The following is a 19,312-nucleotide window of genomic DNA, read 5'->3' on the forward strand; positions in this document are numbered from 1 at the left end:
TTTCCTTTGTATCCATAGATGATAGGAGACCCAACCAGCATTATTATTTTGCTTATGTTTCTAGAAACTGTCAAATTATTACAAATAGAGTCAACAAACTTATTGTCTCTCATAAGTGCTAAATCCAGATGAATTTATTAATTCCTTAAGCTTGTAAAATACTTTACACCATGGACTTTCAGTATCCTCTGAGCTTCTAGGAGAGGCTTCAGTAACTGTAGCTGTCAACAGATTAAAAAGCCTATTCTAGATACTTAGAAAAAAGTTATCCTTATACTTCTGTTGCTCTAGAGCAACTTTGTACCAAATTATGTATTTTTCAGGGTTCTCTAGAGTACTAAAACTTATAAGATAAATGTATAAATATTTATATTATACCTATCATAAATGAAAAATATACTCTCATAAATCTCATTATATATACATATATGCATACATACATATATACACATATGCATATATATATATACATATGCACATATGCAGATAGACAGAGAGAGAGAGAGAGAGTAAGATTTATTAGAATGACTTTCAGGTTGTGGTCCAGGTGGCCCTTTACCAATGGAAGTTACAAGAATCCAGAAGTTGTTCAGTACATGAGGCAAAATATCTAAGCTGATCTTCAGTATATGCCAGTCAGTGAAGGAACAGACTTGCTAGTGAGATTGAAAGCAATCAGGCAAAGACCAAAAGCTTGCTTTGTATAAACTTTCATATAGGCTGACACCTGAAAGTATGCCCCAGATTAACATTGGCTATTTCCACCTCAAAAGATCTGGATTAAAAGTGGGTCTTTCCACTTCAAATGATTTAATTTAAAAAAAAAAAAAAAAACTATCACTCACAGATCTACCCAGTTGCTTGGGTTTTAAAACTTCCAGATGTAGACAGGTTGACAACCAAAATAGCCATCACAAATTACAACAGTATATTGTAGCATTTTCATAAAAACTCCATACCAAAAAAAAAAAAAAAAAAAAAAAAAAAAGAGGAAGGTTCCAAAAAAACATGGAAGCAAGATAAATAAACATGGTATCAAGTGCTAAGAAATGCAAAGAAAGATAAGCAAACAAACAAAAAAACAAGGCTTTTATTTAAGGCAGGGAGAAAAACCAAAGTGGTAGAAAGGTTCAAAAATGCAGCTGTAGTCATTTGCTACTTCAAGTTTCATATTTCTGGGGTTTTTCTTTTTTGTCTACATATGTAGATATTTTAATAAAATAAAGAAAATATTTTTAAAATATAAAATTAAATCTACTAAGGACGCATATCAGAATTATTTTTTTCACCTACCTTATATAAGAGCCTGAGAGCTGGTTGCACAAAGTGATTTTAAGTCTATTGAAGAACCATAGCACAGGAGGCTGGCATGATGTGGCCAGGGAATACTTAAAGACTATACAGGACAAAAGAAAGAAAACCTCCTCAGAAGACGAAGACTTCTAATTCCTCTCCCATCTATTATTTGCTATAGTGCCTTGGCTAATTGATTAAATGTCTTGGGCCATATGTTCTCCCTTATTAATAATGCATTCTGGCATAAAAATAGGTACAGTCGCACCAAAAGTTTGAACATCTTTTCAAGCTCAAAGAGCATAAGTCTAGCACCTTCATTCTTTCTCTACACACTCTTTCTCTACACACATTCTTTCATACACTAAAAGGTTCAGGATCAAAAGAGGTCATTTACAAGGTAGCTAATCACATGCATTTGCATCGTATGTCACTTATGTGAGACCAAGTAAACTCAACAAAAGTATTCCACTTAGGAAACACTTTGCTCTTAGTGTCTCAGCAAGAACTCTGATCTTCCTGACCTGTTCTTTTTCTTTTCATAATTTATTTTTTCACATTACATCCTAATAACAGCCTCCCTCTATCCTCCCAGTCCTACTCTCCCTTCACCACTCCCTCCCCTTCTCCTCTAGTTCCAGTAGGACTGAGAACATCCTTTCCCACTGAGACCCAACCAGGCAGTCCAGTTACGGGAAGGTGAGTCAGTGGCAGGCAACAGAGTCAGAAGCAGTACCCCTTCCAATTGCTAGGGGACTCACATGAAGACCAAGCTATACATATGCTACAAATGGGGTAGAGGAAGCTAGGTCTAGCCCCTGTATGCTCTTTGGTTGGTGGTTCAGTCCTGGGAACCTACAAGGACCCTGATTAGGTGACTTTATAGGTCATCTTGTGGTGTCCTTGACCCTCTAGCTCACTCAATTCTTTTGCCCACTCTTCCATGAGACTCCCCTAACTCTGCCTGATGTTTGTCTGTGGGTTTTTGCATCTGTTAATATCTGCCTCTGTATGAAGCCTCTCAGGAGAAAATTGTGCTAGTTTTCTGTCTGAAAGCACAGCAGAGTATCATTAATATCTGGGGTTGACTCTCTCCCATGAGATGGGTCTCAAGTTGGGACAATCATCACTTGGCTGTTCCCTTACTCTGCCTTATCTCTATCCCTGTGCATCTTGTAGGCAGGACAAATTTTAGGCTGAAGTTTTTGTGGATGGATTGATCTGACTGTTCTAGTTCCATTATTTATACTGTCTGTAGCATCCTATTTCATAGCCTGAGTCAAATTTATCATAATCTTTTTATATGTCTTTCTTTTTTATGTAATCAGTTCTGTCTCACTTGCTGTAAGCATGTCCAGTAGAATACTATTGATTTAACTCACAATCCCTTCAAATTTTAAAATGAAGTCAGGCTTACAACATACTTTAATATTCACTGTTAAGATGGAGCTACTCGGGTTAAATAAAAACTGCAGAAACTTGACCACATTGATAGGAGATCTCCTGTAAAAGTAAAATGAAATGACCCCTAAAGAGCTGTCCCCTGACCTCTACTTGTTCCCCATTCTGCACACTAAACACAAATGGTTCATGATTTTTTAATATTGTAAATTTTCACACGAGTTGTGAAATAATTGATCATCTTCATGACATCAAATATGGATTGGGTGATTAATAAGTAAAACCCTTTGTCAGGTCATAAAATGAATACACAGAACAAAATCATTAGCTATGTTCTGGAAGCAGTGGACAAACAGGAAGTAAAGAAGCTTGGATTCTCTAACAGTCATATGTCAACAGTTGGGCTTCTTATGACTGAAATTGTTTTGAATTACTAAGACAATGTTTCATCAGAAATGAGTTATTTCTTTAAAGTCCTTAAACATCTTAACAGTCATTCCTTGTCTTCCTTGTTTGTCTCTTCCCTGAATGCAATCTGATAATTTATGTAAAGATGACTGGGAATTTGTGTCTTTCACTGCCAGAAAAAAAAAAGAAAGAAAGAAAGAAACACACTGAGGACATGTGGGTAAAGAGGTTTACTTGAGACAATGTTCTTACTAAAAGAACTTTAGAAAGATTGATAATTCTTTGTATCTCAGGTACTTCCTTCTGCCTCAGTAATCACAGGATCAACTACCATGAGCTTTCTTTAGGAGCTGTCCATGGTCTCACCATTCAGAATAAAATCTTTTTTCTCAAAGCATTTGTCAGAGCAATTTTGAGGACCCAACATTTTCTTCATTTTCCTTATGACCTTCTTTATGACTCACAACCTAAATAATACTCTGTCAAACAAGTCCACGCCATGCATTTCAACAGCACACATAAAGCTGAAATGGCTTCATCCTCTCATTCTGTTCTCCCCTGTTCTGTAGACAGGAGTTACTACTAGGCCTTACCAGGGGCCACATGGTCTGGTATCTACCCATCTCTGATTTTTTATCTCTGCAGACAGGCTTTCTCTGCTTTCTGCAGTTGGCTTTATCGAACTCGAGTCTCTGAATTTCACTTATATAAAAAAACCATCAACTCTGTGGGACCTGTAGGGGATAGGAACTCCACAGAAAGACCAAAAGAGTCAACTAACCTGGAGCTTTGAGGGCTCTCAGAGACTGACCCCCCCCCCAACCAAACATCATATAGGGGCTGGACCTAGGTCCCCTACAGGTGTATAGCATATGTATATCTAGGTCTCATTTGGGTGCCAAACACCTAGAGCAGGGCCTGGCCTGTGCGAAATACTTACTTCTAGCTAGGCAAGCTTGTCTGGCCTCAGTGGGAGAGGATGCACCTAGTCCTGCAGATACTTGATGTGCCAGGGTAGGGGGAATACCAAGGAGGGGGTCTCTCAGAGGCAAAGGGAACAGGAATGGGGGGAGGGACATTGTGGAGGAGGGACCTGGAGGGGCGGTGGTGTTTGGGATGTAAACAAACAAATAAATAAGAATGGTTTTTGGTTTTAGAAGACACATCTATATATATTTGAGTATACTATCAGAGAAGTGAAAGAAACAATAACTTTACTTTTTTTTTTGTTTGTTGCAGTTCTTTCATCTCTATACAGCAAAGATAATATAGGAAAGGGCTCTGTAACTGAATACTCTGTTATCACCATTGATTCTAACCTCTCTTCTCTGTTCCATTCACTGGGAGCTCTTAGCCCAACTCTTAAACCCTTCTGTATTTTTTTTCGATTTTATTGGATATTCTCTGTGTTTACATTTCAAATGTTATACCCTTCCCCCCCACACACACACTCCTCTCCCTCCTCCCCCACAACTTGCTTCCATGAAGGGGCTCCCTCTCCCAATCACCCTCTTCACCTCAGTGCCTTGGCTGGTTGATGATGTTTAGAAGACACATCTTTAAATAAATATTAGAGAAATGCTTCTAAAAGTCGTGGGTTTTTTTTTTCATTTCTTCTTTATCTACTGTAAGAAATTGCAATTTCTGTGAAGTCAGAATCTTTCACTAATTTTTTTTTGGTTTTGTTGGTTTGGTTTGGTTTTTTTGGTTTTTTGTTTTGTTTGCTTTTGCGTTTTATGCTGTTTAAGGGGATGAAATGGGTCCAGAAGTGAAATTTTTAAAGTGAGTTAATAAAACTATTTAAAAACTGATAATGTTAATAAATAAAGTTCTCCTAAGAGTAAGAGAATGAATGACTAATTACACAGAAAATATACTGTATTTGTTGTTATGACTTTTAACATTTCTTCTGTTTATTTTATTCTCTATCATTTGTTGTTGAAATTTCCAAACAAAATGATTCCCTTTTGAATATTTAGCCCCAGTGTATACCTGGGACCTAATGGAAGAATAAGAATGCATTGAATCAAAAAGGTTAATCAAGATAAAGTTATAGCCTATGAATTTTAGATGGCATATTCACAAATGTGAAGCTTCAGAGATATGTCTTTGGTAATAGTATTCAAGATAACTGAGGCACTAGAGGCCAAATATCAAACCTGAAAGTTGACTCAAAAGTTTACAAGGACCTATCTACCTCAATCAGTGATACCTTCTCACAGGGTTCTGAGTTAGTTATTATCCATTCCAGGTTTTTCTAATATGCTCAAGGGCTAAACTACACAGCTTTAGCCCATTTTCATGTCACTCTCCAAGTCCACAGGAGCTGGAGGTGGAGAATTAGCCACAGAAGTGGAGGTAAATCAGAAAAAATGGGGAAAGCACATACACTCCAAAAGAGGAACTACAAAGTCATCAAGTGAAAGACGTACAATGCAGAAGAAGCGCTTCTTATGATATGTATTTTCTTTTGGAATTATCAACAGGATCTAGCGTAGTCAGGCTGGTGAATTAGGAAACAGCAGAGAAAAACAATGATTAATAAATCTAAGAAATAGGTGAAATTTCACAAAGAAATAAAAGGAGAGGAGGAAGAAGGGAAATGGGGTGAAGGTAAAAATTTCAGGTAATTAAATATTCACAGAGAGGGAATGGGGGGCTTCTTGAGTATCCAGCAAAACGCAGGCATTGTGGCAGGTTCAGGAAACTAGGTGGATTAAGGAGAAGGTGCTGTGGTTGTGATATAAATAGTGGAGGCTGTTGAGAAACAAAAATGGTGTGCAGGCTAATCGTGTCAGGAACCTAGAGCAAAGTGTGTGAGCATGAGGACATTAAACACAATTAATTTAAACTCAATTTCTAGTAATTTTTAAAGTAACACACACACACACACACACACACACACACAAAAGGAAAAGGCCATGGTAGCCCAAGATATGCCTAGTTCTTCTGTGTTGAAGAGTTTCCATCTATTGTTTCCTAAGCAAAGCAGTGTAATTTGTCACTCCTCTTGGTCTACCCAATTACTCACCAACAAAGTACATTCACTGCACTTGTGAAGGCGAATTCGAACCTACAGCATTTGTCTGCTGTAATGATCAGGTGACATATGGGTACACAACATGGGAAAGGCCTGGTTGGTAGACAGACTCAACTTTTCCACTGTTGGTTGCCTTTGACTTGGGGTTTTCTTGGCAAAATCACTTGACTTTCAACCTATTGTCATTAGGAGAGAAAAAATGGTTTCTAACTGAATGCATATTCTCTAAGAAAGATAACTGTTTCATTTTTTTACAGATTTTAAAGGCATTTTGGCATAACACTATATGAATATATTTTTGTCAGTACTTAATTCTTTTAGAAGTTTGATAGTATGCATTGAAATCTACTAGTTACCATAAGCATAAAGTACATGTAGAACAGAGCGTAACATGGAAACTGTCAGAGTTTTCTTGGTGTGTATAGGTTAAACATAATGATCTTTAAATACCAAATTTGCCACAAGGCTATCTTCCTAGCTCTTGGATTATTAATGATTTAAAGACCAGGAGTACCACACTCTGAGAGGGTGCTTCGCTTTCATTCTCTTCTCTTACACTCACAAGTTTTTTTACTAATCAACTGCTAACAGCTTTACACATTATGAAAAGGACATTTTATTTTGATTCTCAGGCCCTGCCAACACTTTTGAAGCCCCATGGTTGCTGAAACACTTCAGAGAGTTAGATTCCTAGTACGTTGGTTCCCCAGCAGCTAATGTCCAAGTATGCCTTACAGAGTACATAAATTCATTATACACGAGAAGAAGACTTACATGCAACTTCATATGGGCACTTCCATCCCCATCTCTAGAATAATCCCTCACTCCACAAGACAAGTAGAATCACACCTACTTTCCAAAGATTTATCTGCAGCAACAAGAGCTATTGCAACAACCCTGAATGTGGAAATCACTGAAAAATAATTCAAGACCATAGAAACTGCTATGCTTAGAATTTTAAGGTTTCTGCTTATCTAAGCTAATTATTTCAAAAGTCAGAGTTTCGACACAATGTTTATTCTGTCAACAGTTTAGGTCACTGTTAGGGCTTTTGGACTGTACCGTCTTGTGTTGCCTAGTAGTATAAAGAAGAACTCTCTGGAGTACCACACAAACCCCTTCTTACAGGGGTGCCTTTTGTTCTTACAGCCATTCACAGTATAGGTTCCTGAACACAGCTGGGTCGCTTTAAAGGTAAGTGATTTAATGATTTCTATCTCCATTCTAACACCTCAAAATTATAGATTATGTTTCCAAATGACTCCCCATGTCAGACCATCAGTGTTTCTTCGTCTTCCTTTTGAACTAAGAAATATCTACTTCATTTGAGTCTCAAAAGAACCAAAGGTTTGTAGACTTTAAGTCACTTGTGAGTTAAACTGAAGTAAATGGAAGAGCAAACACACTCCAGCCAAGGTTAGCTGTGTCTGGACTCCCAGCCAGCAATTAGCAGTGGTAAGTATCTCTTTTAGAGCCTCTGGGGTACCCATAGGGGAAAGTGTGAGCAATGAGCAGGTCAAGAAATCTGCAAACAGATGAAAAAGGAAAGCTGAGCATAAACTGTAGCATCTGCTGAGATCTGTCAGGTCAGATGCACTGAGCTGCCCTGAAGATATGTTGTTTATGTGAGTAATGTGTACCCTAAGGTGACGGGGTACCATGAACTTTCTTCTTAATCAGGATTCCCTAATGCTCATGAGGCCATCTTCAGTGGTTCAGCAAGACTGTTGACTTCTGGAGAGGTCAAGAGGAGATAGCAATTACCAGAAAACTGCAAAAATCAGCTGCTCTTCCACCATGACCCCAGATTAGAAGCTGTTTCTCAACTATTCCAAACAATTCTCTCTCTGTCCCTCTCTGTCTCTCTGTCTCTGTCTCTCTCTGTCTTTCTCTAACCAATCTCACTGAACATTAATTGATATTTTCATTAAACATATATGGCAGTGAGTCACATTTTGCATTGACTATTAGCTACCCTTAAAGTATTTTTAAAAATTGAGAATCAGCAAATATATGTGGAGCAATGATAACTGCAAATTAAATAATATTTCTCTTTGTTTGAATGAGAATTCCTCTTTTAACGTAAAATAACACTTTTTGTCCCTAATTTACTTATCTTAGTGCTTGGGAAATACACTCAGGACCTTGTACATACATGCCAGGCAAGTAGTCAAATGCTGTGCTAGTTGACACCGAAACCCAATAATTTTTCATCAAAACAAAAACTCTATAAAGCGAGAAGTTGACAGCTCAATTACTAGCATCATCAAATAAGTTTGGAGTCATCATCTTTTTTATATTGTTATCCAAATTTCCCCTAGCAGAGTTATGACCAAATGACAGATCAGAATATTTTATTCAAGCTTTGTCCTGGAAATTTTGATGATAATTGTGAAGAAAATCCACCTCTGATTTCAAACATCTACAAATCAAAGCAGATGGTATTTGCTAAGTACTGAGGCCTGATGATTGATGAGTCACACGTTGCCACTATTCCAATTGTTCTCATGTTAAGTCTACAAGATTAACAGCTTGTTTATTTTCTAATATGTGTATGGAGACTCTAGAAGGTGTACAACTTTGCCAAGGATGTCTATTTAAGACTTGCAGAATTTACACAAATAACCACCCAGATTTTCTCTGAACCCTCTCATCCCTGTGCTGTTAAGATGCTGAGGCAAGCCTGTGAAGGCTTGTTTCCCAGTGTAGGGGAATGCCAGAGTGGTGAGGTGGGAGTGGGTGGGTGGGAGGGGGAGCATCCTCATAGAATCGTTGGGAGGGAGAATTCGAGTGGAGAGCGTGGGTGACAGGAAAAAGAATAACATTTGAAATGTAAATATGTAAAAAGAAAGAGGAAAAGATGAAAAAATAGGAAATAGTGAATTACTTACCAGTGAGCAAAAGTGAATAGGCAAGTTGAGTGGTCTGTAAAGAAGACCCATTATTACTACAAAATAGACTAGGACTCAGAAGCTTAAGAGTTGGATTAAGAGAGGTTAGATCAAAAGCATGAGCAAGATCTTTACCTGCCTACTCTTTGCAGACAGTAACATTGGCTTCCATTTCTTTGTATCATATTCATGGCCCAGCAGCATCAAATACACAAATGCAGGTAGATTGTCATTTACATTGAAGAGTGTATTCAACCTGTGGAATGTATCTGGTTGTTTTTATTCTATCCCTTTCCTCTGATCTGACAGATAAGAGTTTAACAAGAAAGTTATTATGTGAGTCCATTGGAGAAACAATTCTGACTGACACCCACCCTTGACTTAAAATAAGATCTATTGTCCTGTTATATTTTTGCTGATATATCTTTTTATCACAACTAAGCAATGTAAGCTCATTACATTAACATATAATCAGAAAATAGCCCTCTGAGACAGCTAAAAGAACTATAATTCAGTGGGATAATAGGGCAATATTAAAACTTTTATGTTTGCTGTCTCCATGGATATGCATCTAAAGTGTACTAACACCTAATTACAGAGTTACAGCAATTGATTATACTGAATTTCCAAAATGGTAATAATTGTTAAATGCAATTAGTGCATAAAATTATGCAGCCAGCAGTAATGAAAAGAAATATCCAGCATTGTGGCCTGAGACTGTAATTCTAGCCATAAGAAATATGAAGAAAGGATTGTAAAATTTCAGACCAGCCTTAGTGATCATTTAGTGGGTTCAAGACTTGTGAAAAGAGGACTGGAGACATAGACAGTGGTGGAATATTTATTTAATATGCATAACGCCTTTGGTTGAAAATTTAATACCAAAACCATAACAAAACTATTATTTTAGAGATAAATAAACTGAGACATAGAGAAGGTAAGTGAATATCATTTTTTTGTTTTAAATGAAAGTTACTATATTAATTGCAAGAGCATCATATAGATATTGTATGCATTATTAGAATATGTAATATCAAATATGAATGTCAGGAAGTACTGGTGACTTTATAAGTAATACCCAGATACTCCAGGCCCTATGACACACTAAGAGAACATACTCATTGTGATTTTTATTCAAGCATTGGTCATGTAAATTCCTTGTACACAGGCTAGTAGAACTCTGGAAATCCCAATGCTCCAATAATCTGATAATATGTGGCACTTCATTCAAGAGTCAAGAGTTTTGAATGAGCTCTTGTGCCGCCTCTACCTTACCTGCTTGGATTTCACTGTCAATGGAGTAGAGAAGTTTGTTTTCTTTCTTTCATTCATTTTTCTTTCTTTCTTTCTTTTTCTTTCTTTCTTTCTTTCTCTCTTTCTTCTCTACTTTCCTTTATTGAAAATAGATTGTTTACTAATCTAAATTTCTTTTTCCCCTACCCCTCCGAGTTTCTGCCTACTCTCCCATTCAGATCCACACCCATCTGTCTCTCTTCAGAAAACAAAGAGCCACTTTTGAAATAATAATAAAATAGAATTAATTAATTATGAGTAAATAAACAAGTACCAAAAGAAGCACAAGAGATGCTGTGAATATTGCAGAATTTCTTTAGGACTCATTTTACTGCTACATTTCTTTAGCAGATCATTTGGGTTTTCCCTCTTAGGTATCTTTCCTATCTAGTCTCAGATTCTTGGCCACTCAGCAGTAATGGGTATGGGTTCCACCTTATGAAGTGGTCCTTAACACAAATCATATTTTGATTGATTACCCATACAAGTTTTATATCACTATTTTACCTGTGCATCTTACAGGCTGGTCAATCTTGTAGATCAAAGTTTAATAGCTATGTTGGTTTTGATGTTTCTTCTTTGGCAACCTGCAGAGTACCTTTCAGTATCTTGAATGATAGTCCTTAGGAGGGAAGGCTTTAAGCACTAGCTCAAGTTCTCCATGCTCAGTGAGTGTGTGTGTGTGTGTTGTCTTCAGCAATAGGGCTTCATTTGGGGCATTTTGTGGAGAATCACCAATAACCTTGGCAATAGCTTGGGTTGTTTAAAGGCTCTTACGGGACCCCTGTAGCCAACAACTCAATTAGATATAACATATTTCAGATGCTGGAAGTTTAATTTGGTGATGAGGGATGTCCAGTTGAGTTTCTGTTACCTCCCCTCCCTATTATTAGGCAGTTTAATTTACATCACCTTCATATATTTATATATTTTAAGAAGATTCTACTGCATTCCATTTCCACATGACTCCTCAATTTGCCGTTAGTTTTCCCTCTCTATAATTCACCCCTTATCCTTTTCCTTTCCCCTCTCTGTTTGGTTCTTCTGTTCCTGTCTCCTCTCATTCCTCACCCATAACTATATTCTATTTCTTATCCTGGAGGTCTCTAAAATGTATCACAGCTCTAACTTTCTATGAACCATCTATAGAGGACCAAGGCAATGAAATCCCTGAGAGGTTCCTGCAGAGTAAGACTGCTCCCCCAGCCTCCAGAGAGTATGAAAAAGTGAATGTGCCCAAGGTAGCATAGCACAAAATGAGTGGCTATTCTGAGAAATATATTATAAAATTTTCAATATTTTGATGAATTAAATGTCTTCCAAATACATACTACATAATTTATCTTGTTGATCACTAGTTACTATAATATAATGGTTATCACTGTTAATATTTATCCTAAAAATATTTTTTAATTAAACGTATATGAATTTACATATGAATTTATGTGTTACCTTGCCCCATGAAACCTAGTGGAATAAACTCGTTTTCTATAATCGCATGAGTCTGCAATTCTCCTTACTTATCTATCCGGCCATTCTATTTCAGAGCCCAGAGACCATGGAAGCATGGCCCGACATCTGACCTTGTGTTTCATCTTGCTGATCATACTGATTGACAAGAGTGAAGCCTGTTTCTGTGACCACTACCCATGGACTCATTGGTCCAACTGTTCTAAATCCTGCAATTCTGGAACCCAGAGCAGACAGAGGTGGGTCTGACATATTCATAATATTCTGAAGGATCTCAAGGATGAGATAAATAATATCAAATAGATCAAACTGTGCAATGAAGATCAATTATACCTCAACCAAGAACTTAGTATATTAGAATTCACATGAAATTAAAATAAAGTTTCTACTTTTGTTCTTTCTATAAAATTACAGGGCTTCGTAAAAACTATTAAGAATTTGTACAGTGTGTTTAGCTTTTTTTTAGCATCACATAACTCTCTGCTTGCCTACAGTTAGTGAGTTAATTATACAGAACTTTGTAGTCATTGAACAGAGCCAAACTGACAGCAACTGAGCAGCCCTGCGAGCTGTTGGCTTGATTGTTGTCACAGGTAATATGGCAGGAAAGTTGTGCTTACTTGCAAATATTTAATAATCCAGTCTTCTAACCTACACATTCAGACTCCTCACCTACACATCTTGCTTGTATCTGTTAGATTTTTCTGTACCCTCAATTTGCTCACATGATGTAGAGAATTTTTTTTTTAATTCAGCAACATGGCTGTGCTGGCAAGGGGTCACACCCAAAAACCTAGATCTGTGGGATCTGACTGGAATGAAGTCTTTCCACACACCTTTAACTCCTCTGGCTGTAATACAGACACTGCCTTAGTACACCTTTAAGGTAAAATTAATTTGTAGAAGAAAGCAGCTAGGTTTGAAAGTGGTGTCTAGTTGAGGGGCAGACAAAATAATGCCTCAGAGAACGATTAGACAGAATGAGTCAGTGATAGGATATGCCCATCTCTCATGAGAATATCACAGAAAAGAGAAGCTACCTAAGGGAAGCACAGAGAGTCAGGCAGTTGGGAGTCAGTGCAGTGCAGTGGAGTTGAGTTCATTTGTGAGTTCATGCAGTTCAGTACAGGTCAGCAGATGCAATTGAAGCCAGGGAATAAGAAAAAGCTAGAAGATTAGGAAAAAATGTCTAGAGTTAGTTTGAAACAGAGCAATTCACTAAGAAAATAAGAAAAGCCACACTAATCAATCCACTTGGAGAGGAGTTTTGAGCCAGAATAACTGAGTTGAACCAGCCAGCCAAAGTTCTAAAAGAACTAGAAAGCTTATTCATCAGTAAGCCTCCAAGACGATTACATCAGGAGAATAAAAGTTAATTTCACAACCTGACTTATGAGAAGAAAGCACAGTTTTTGCTACTATACTTCTTTTATAGAATCATTTTTAAATTATTTTCTATATCTCAATAAATCTACCAATTGACTTCCAATAAACTGTCCATGAGGTGTAAGAAGAGACTCCACTCTTCAAGAGTCGTTCTATAGTTCTCAACTGCCTCCCAGAGGGAACATGATGTAGTCTATCCCTCTCAGCTATGTACTGTCCAGCTCCTCCCTGGATTCTCAAATGCCCTTCAATCTTTAATATTCACTGCTACTTCTATATGCCCTTCCTTTTCTACTTAGGGAATTTACATCAATTTTTAAAATTCTCTCCCATATCTTAATCCAACTCAATCATTGCATTTATGTATTCGCATCTTTCAAACAGGGTAATTCATAAACAAACCTGTATACTTAGAAGGGCTTCTTGTGTGACTTAATGATCTGCCATCACTATCTTAAATTCTCCTCTTTGTATTAAATTCTCCCATTTTTATTATGGTCTTGAGCTCTGTTAAGTTGTACAGATTATATATGCAGCATCCTTACTGATTTCTATGATCCTATATTTTTACTCTTCATAGGTAATGCCACGCGATATTTTATTATTGATGTGAAGGCATTATGAAAACACTGACTCTGAGTAGCTTTTTCTCACTGTTACAGACAAATAGTGGTGAATGATTACTATCGGGATAACTCATGTGATAAGATCTGTACCAAGCAGGAGACCAGACAGTGTAACCTGCAGACATGCCCAATCAACTGTGTCCTGGGAGACTATGGACCATGGTCAGAATGTGATCCTTGTGTTGAAAAACAGGTACGTGAGCCACAGTCACACCCAGATAATCTGAGTCCCAAGTAAATTCCAGTATCCCATGGAAGATTCAATATCAGAGACATGCTAAATTTCTGAAAATAAACTGTCTTAATTTTGATTAGTGGGAAAAAATGTGTTTAGTGGTGATGGTTGTGGAGGTAGTGGTGATAATAAAGCTCCTTTTACATGAACTTTGGACGTATGAACACCAAAACAAAAGTCAGCCTCTGATCACACTTATCCATATCAGAATTGAATAGGCCTCCTGAGACTTCTCAAAGCAAAAGTAAAGGCCAAAAACTTCTGCTTTCATTTAGTGCTTAAAACAAAACAAAAATAAGGGAAATAGGTCAACGTCCTGGCTCTTTGTTCTTCCTCTAAACCCTGTCTTCCCGTGAGAAAGTCCCTCAACTTGTTTATCTCTCACAGCTGCAATATTTACTCAGCACATAGTCATTCCTGTAAAGACCATGTCCTGTGACCAACATTAACTTCAGTCAGTGTCCCGTGCTTCCAACAGCTACATATTAGAGAGGAAAAAGAGACTTCATTTGTGGAAGACAATCTCTGAGAACTGTGCTGGTTCCCTTAAAGAAATCCTGCAAACCACATCCTAGTTTATGTTTATATACAGTATGTTTTCCAGCTCCTTAGGAGGTTTTTAACCAAGACTGTACCATTAATTAATACTGGAGCTATATTTTGAACTTGAGCTTTCCTGCAATTTAAGTCAGCACTGGCTAATTCTGTCATATGTCTCTATCCTCGCTCGCCATCTTCCTCCTCGCTAAAATGTGTCAGTGTGGAGATTATGTCAAACCAGTTTCCATAGTGATTTTCTAATGCAAAAGAATCTCAAGTTCCTTTCCCGTTTATCACTTGACACTGTCAGAGGTATAAAAGGGCTATTTTATTGCCCGCAGACAGGAGACACTCAGTAAACACTTTTCTATTTACTGCTGGTATAACTTAGAATGATATTATTTCAGAGTTGAGAAACAAAGGCAGACCAAGTACTGATTTGCTAAATATTCACCCTGTAATGAAATTGAGGAAAAGTATTATAGCCCAGGTTCTGTCACCATGGGAAAGGTTACAACTATGACTGACAAGGACATCCTAGGACGGATTCTTTACTTTGACTTTGGCCTTGCTTTGAAATTACTCACTCGCCTCTACTTCTCTTTCAGGTTAAAGTTAGATCTGTCCTGCGCCCAAGTCAGTTTGGGGGGCAATCATGCACAGAACCCCTCGTGACCTTTCAACCATGTGTCCCATCTGAGCTCTGCAAAATTGAAGAGACCGACTGCAAGAATAAATTCCTCTGTGACAGTGGTAATATATTCCGCTAAAATATTCAGTCTCCACTAAAAATACTGACTGGCAGGAAAAGCTATGAAAGAATAGTCTTTCTCTAGAGTAAGCATGAGGGGAACTGTTGTTATGTTACCAAGGCACTCAGGTTTGAAATTAGCTTTCAAGGCAGAATAATCTTGATCAGTTACCTGATCCATTTGCTTAAGTAATAGTGTTCAAAGCCCTACTTTGTTATAGGTGTAGAGAGGGAAAGAAGAGGACAAAGGAAAAGACAACAGCAGATTTTTTAATGAATAGATATCAATACACAGGAATCTATAATGAGGATTACTCAACAGAAGTGCTGAGTTGGAAGAGAGAAAAATGTCTCAGTGGATAAAGTAGCCTACACCCAGCCTAAAACCATGAATTCAAGTCCAGATGCCCCTATGATCGAGAGAACTGACTCCTGACAGTTGCTCTGATCTCCACATGTCTGTATAGCATGTACATGTGCACACACACACACACACACACACACACACACACACACACACTAAATAAAATAAATAAATTTAAAAAAAAGTAAACCAGTTTAAATAAGATTTTTAATTGTTGGAACAAGACTGATGAGATGTTATTATGTCAAATGAATCTTAAATTTTCATGATTGGTGCCCAAGGCATACCCCCAATATCACAATAATTAAAATCATATTGGTTTAAATTTATCAGCATTCAAGTATAATGTATGAAGATATTTGTAAGAACTGATAATTAAGTTACATTAGAACATAGTCAAGGCTTATATACTTTAATCATAGGTACTTGTCTGTTAATTCCTAGCTCATTAACTCCTACCACTTTGAACAATTTATATATAATTTCTAGAAATGCTTCAGCAAACATCTCAATGGCCAATGTCAGCTTTACATTTGTCTGGAGTCAGGACTATCTTGCTATCAGCCATATATATATATGGGGGGAGGACATTTTCCAGTGAACCATATTTACAGAAAATCAGTGCAGGACAATTTTAGCATATGAGCCATAGTTCTTTGAACTCCTACATAAATAACCAATTTGTAATTGTAAAAAAGAAAAATTTCAGATGAATAAACCCTGTATTGCTCCTTCATACTAGCAAGTTTTAAATAGTAGCTAGCAAGTTTTAAATTTCATAGATACTTGACTTAAGACATTAGAACTAAAATTCTTCCTTCCTTACACATTGCTCTTGGCCTTCATCTCTGCCAGCTTCTTCTAAATACAGATGGAGGTGAAGTGTCAGGATTTTGCTAATCTAGAAAATGAGGGTAAGGGTTGGGTTTGGAGATATACCTTGTACCTCCATGATGAGGTCACATCATGAATTAACATAAGAAAGAAAATAATAGAAATTTTGATAGAATGGCTGAGAATAATCCAGACTTGAACATTACATCCAAAATCTTAAAATCTAAATTTGCAATTGAAGTGTAGCTATTACAGGTTGTAATGCAGTTATTATAGTGAACAACTGAGAGACTCTATGCAGCAGGAGATAAAGTGATAAAATTGGTTATAGAAGAGGTCAGTGTAGATAAGACGTTCACGAGCCTACAAAAGCCTTTTAGAGCCGCATAGTGATTGCTAATGCACTACAGCTAATTTCAGGCAAGTCTGCAACTGCAGCTGCTGGATTCCAGGTCCACAGCAGTATGTCCACAGTGACTGTTTAAAGACTGGAATGACAAGATGGTTCAGCGTGCTGATGAGCAACCCGAGTTCATTCCCTGAGACTCACATGATAAAAAGAGCACCTAATCCTGCATATTGTCTTCCGGTCTCATGTATCCCAACCCCAACCCCTGTGGCTGCGATGCCATCACCCCTCCAACAAAAACTAATTAAGTACTGCAATAAAATTAAAAATCAATACATCCAAAATGCCACAATGTCTAAAATTGTTGGTAAGCTATTTCGTCCCTGAGCTCTATGCTTACCAAAACATCGTTTGCCTGATTTGAGATGATACTTAGTCCCTGACCTAACAAAGCCATTGTCCTGTCACAGTCTTGCATTTTCTCCTTCATCATACTTATCTTTCAGTCTTCCCAGAATCCTCAGGGTTACAATATCTTTTTAATATGTGTATGAATTTTGAGCCTTATTATGACATTGGTTGTAATGCACTATGCCAGTTTATCTCTCAGGGCTCTAATTTTAAACACTGAATTTAAAAGTAACTAGTTTTTCGGGAGTTTATAAAAATAATATGTAATCACAATAATACAGTCAGTCTAGTTTAAAAACAAAGATGCATAATGTCTAAATGATCACGTGACCCCAAGTAGCAGTCCATTTTATCCACGATTTCAATTTTGTGATTATAGTCACTCATGGTCAGTTACAGTCTGATAGATTAAATTAAAAAGTCCAGAAATAAATAATTTTATCTATAAAATTCTATGTCAGTGTAGAACAAGTAAACCATCTATCACCCCACAATGTCCTTCCCAGGATCCTGATCACCTCTCTGTCCAGCATAGCCACAGCGTACACCACCTGACTATTGTGTTAGATACAAGATCACTGTAGCCATCAGCTATTCATGAACCTTGATTTTACTTATAAATGGTCCCAAAGTACAAGGGTTGAGGTGTCGTCAATCCATATGGCCAAAGAGAAGCATGAAGCATCAAGGTGAAAGGTCTTGACTGAAGAAACATAAGAAAATAGTATGCTGTGAATGCTAAGACTCAGGGTAGGAAAAAAGCTAGTGTTCATGCACTTGTAAAAAAGAGAAAATAAACTAGACTAGTATAACTGTTACATCTCAAACTGCAGGGGTTCAGGACAAAGCATATGATGGGTACTTAAGACATGGATTACAAGGCTTTGTACTCCCCGAAGTGTTAGACATGGGACTGTTATGAATTGTCCCCTACAGATAAGGAAGACTACTGCATACATATGCACTGACCTTAATTAATTCTGCAACATTCAAACTGCTCCTCAGCTTCCCACTCCTCCCCACTTTGGTATAGGCTACATTCATGGCTTATAATGTCACCTCCTTCCTGCTTTTTACTTTATTGAGTTGGTGTTTTCTATGGTCATTCTGAGCTGTGTCCCACCTGGCCTATGTTATCCTGGTCCCCTGTAACTAAACACTACTCAAAAGGTATCTTGGTGTTGCCTTCTCAGCACTTGTTGGCAGTTCCCTGTCAATGTCTAGAAGTGTCAGAGCCTAGTAAATAACTGTGCTCCATGAGTATCCATCGTGCTATCAAAAAAAAAAAAAAAAAAAATATAATGCCTCTGTAAAAGAAAGTACTACCCAAAACTGGATTTTTCATCAATATGTTAGTACCAAAAGTATATTTTAAATATATCATAAGTCAAAACAGCACTCCTTGTTTCAAGTTAAATAACCTGCTCTGTTCTCTTCTTCACTAAAAACAAAATTAAAAATACATAAAACAAAACCCCTAGATTTTATACATAACACTATAATGTATAGTTCCCTAAAAGTAACTTCTTCTGGTCTACATCTTAAAACCAACAGAAACCCAGTCCCATCTTTTAGTTCTGTATGATCATGATGCTCATAGCCACAATTATAATATGTTCATCTTCATTAAAATGAACATAAGACAAGATCTTGAATAATCTAAAGAAGGCAATTAATTTTGAGTATACCCTACCTTCTACATGGAAACTATTAACCAAAAGATGTAAAACTATGTGTTCTCAAGAGTACTCTTTGGAGTAATAAGAAATTTAATTCCACAAATACTCAAGGCCCCCCACTGTCAAGCACTTATTTAGTTTAAGTAGTGGTACAATGTAAGGAAACCACTGGTCACAACTTCTGAAGCTAGTAATCACATGAGATAGATGAAGGCTGGGTGTCTGGCTTCTTCCACACAGCATCAACTTTTAGAGATTGGGAGATGTATTGTTTGCACAAGTAGATTCCAAAGTAGATTTTTGTTCTAAAACAAAAATAATATAGACTCTGCCATAGAAAT

At 37.2% G+C, this 19,312-nt stretch overlaps 1 protein-coding gene across 1 annotated transcript in view; it reads left to right on the plus strand.

Annotated features, from left to right (window-relative positions):
* Positions 1-7,229: 7,229 nt before the first annotated feature.
* The window catches only part of C6 (complement C6), a 58,630-nt gene continuing 46,547 nt past the window's right edge, over positions 7,230-19,312 (plus strand). The window contains exons 1-4 of the mRNA XM_080933539.1: positions 7,230-7,336; positions 11,873-12,035; positions 13,845-14,001; positions 15,192-15,336. Coding sequence (XP_080789665.1) covers positions 11,893-12,035; positions 13,845-14,001; positions 15,192-15,336 — 445 coding nt within the window. The 5' untranslated portion in view covers positions 7,230-7,336; positions 11,873-11,892. The remainder of the gene's footprint in view (positions 7,337-11,872; positions 12,036-13,844; positions 14,002-15,191; positions 15,337-19,312) is intronic.

The sequence above is a fragment of the Micromys minutus genome, assembly GCF_963924665.1.
Source record: "Micromys minutus genome assembly, chromosome: 20".
NCBI classification, from domain to species: Eukaryota; Metazoa; Chordata; class Mammalia; order Rodentia; family Muridae; genus Micromys; species Micromys minutus.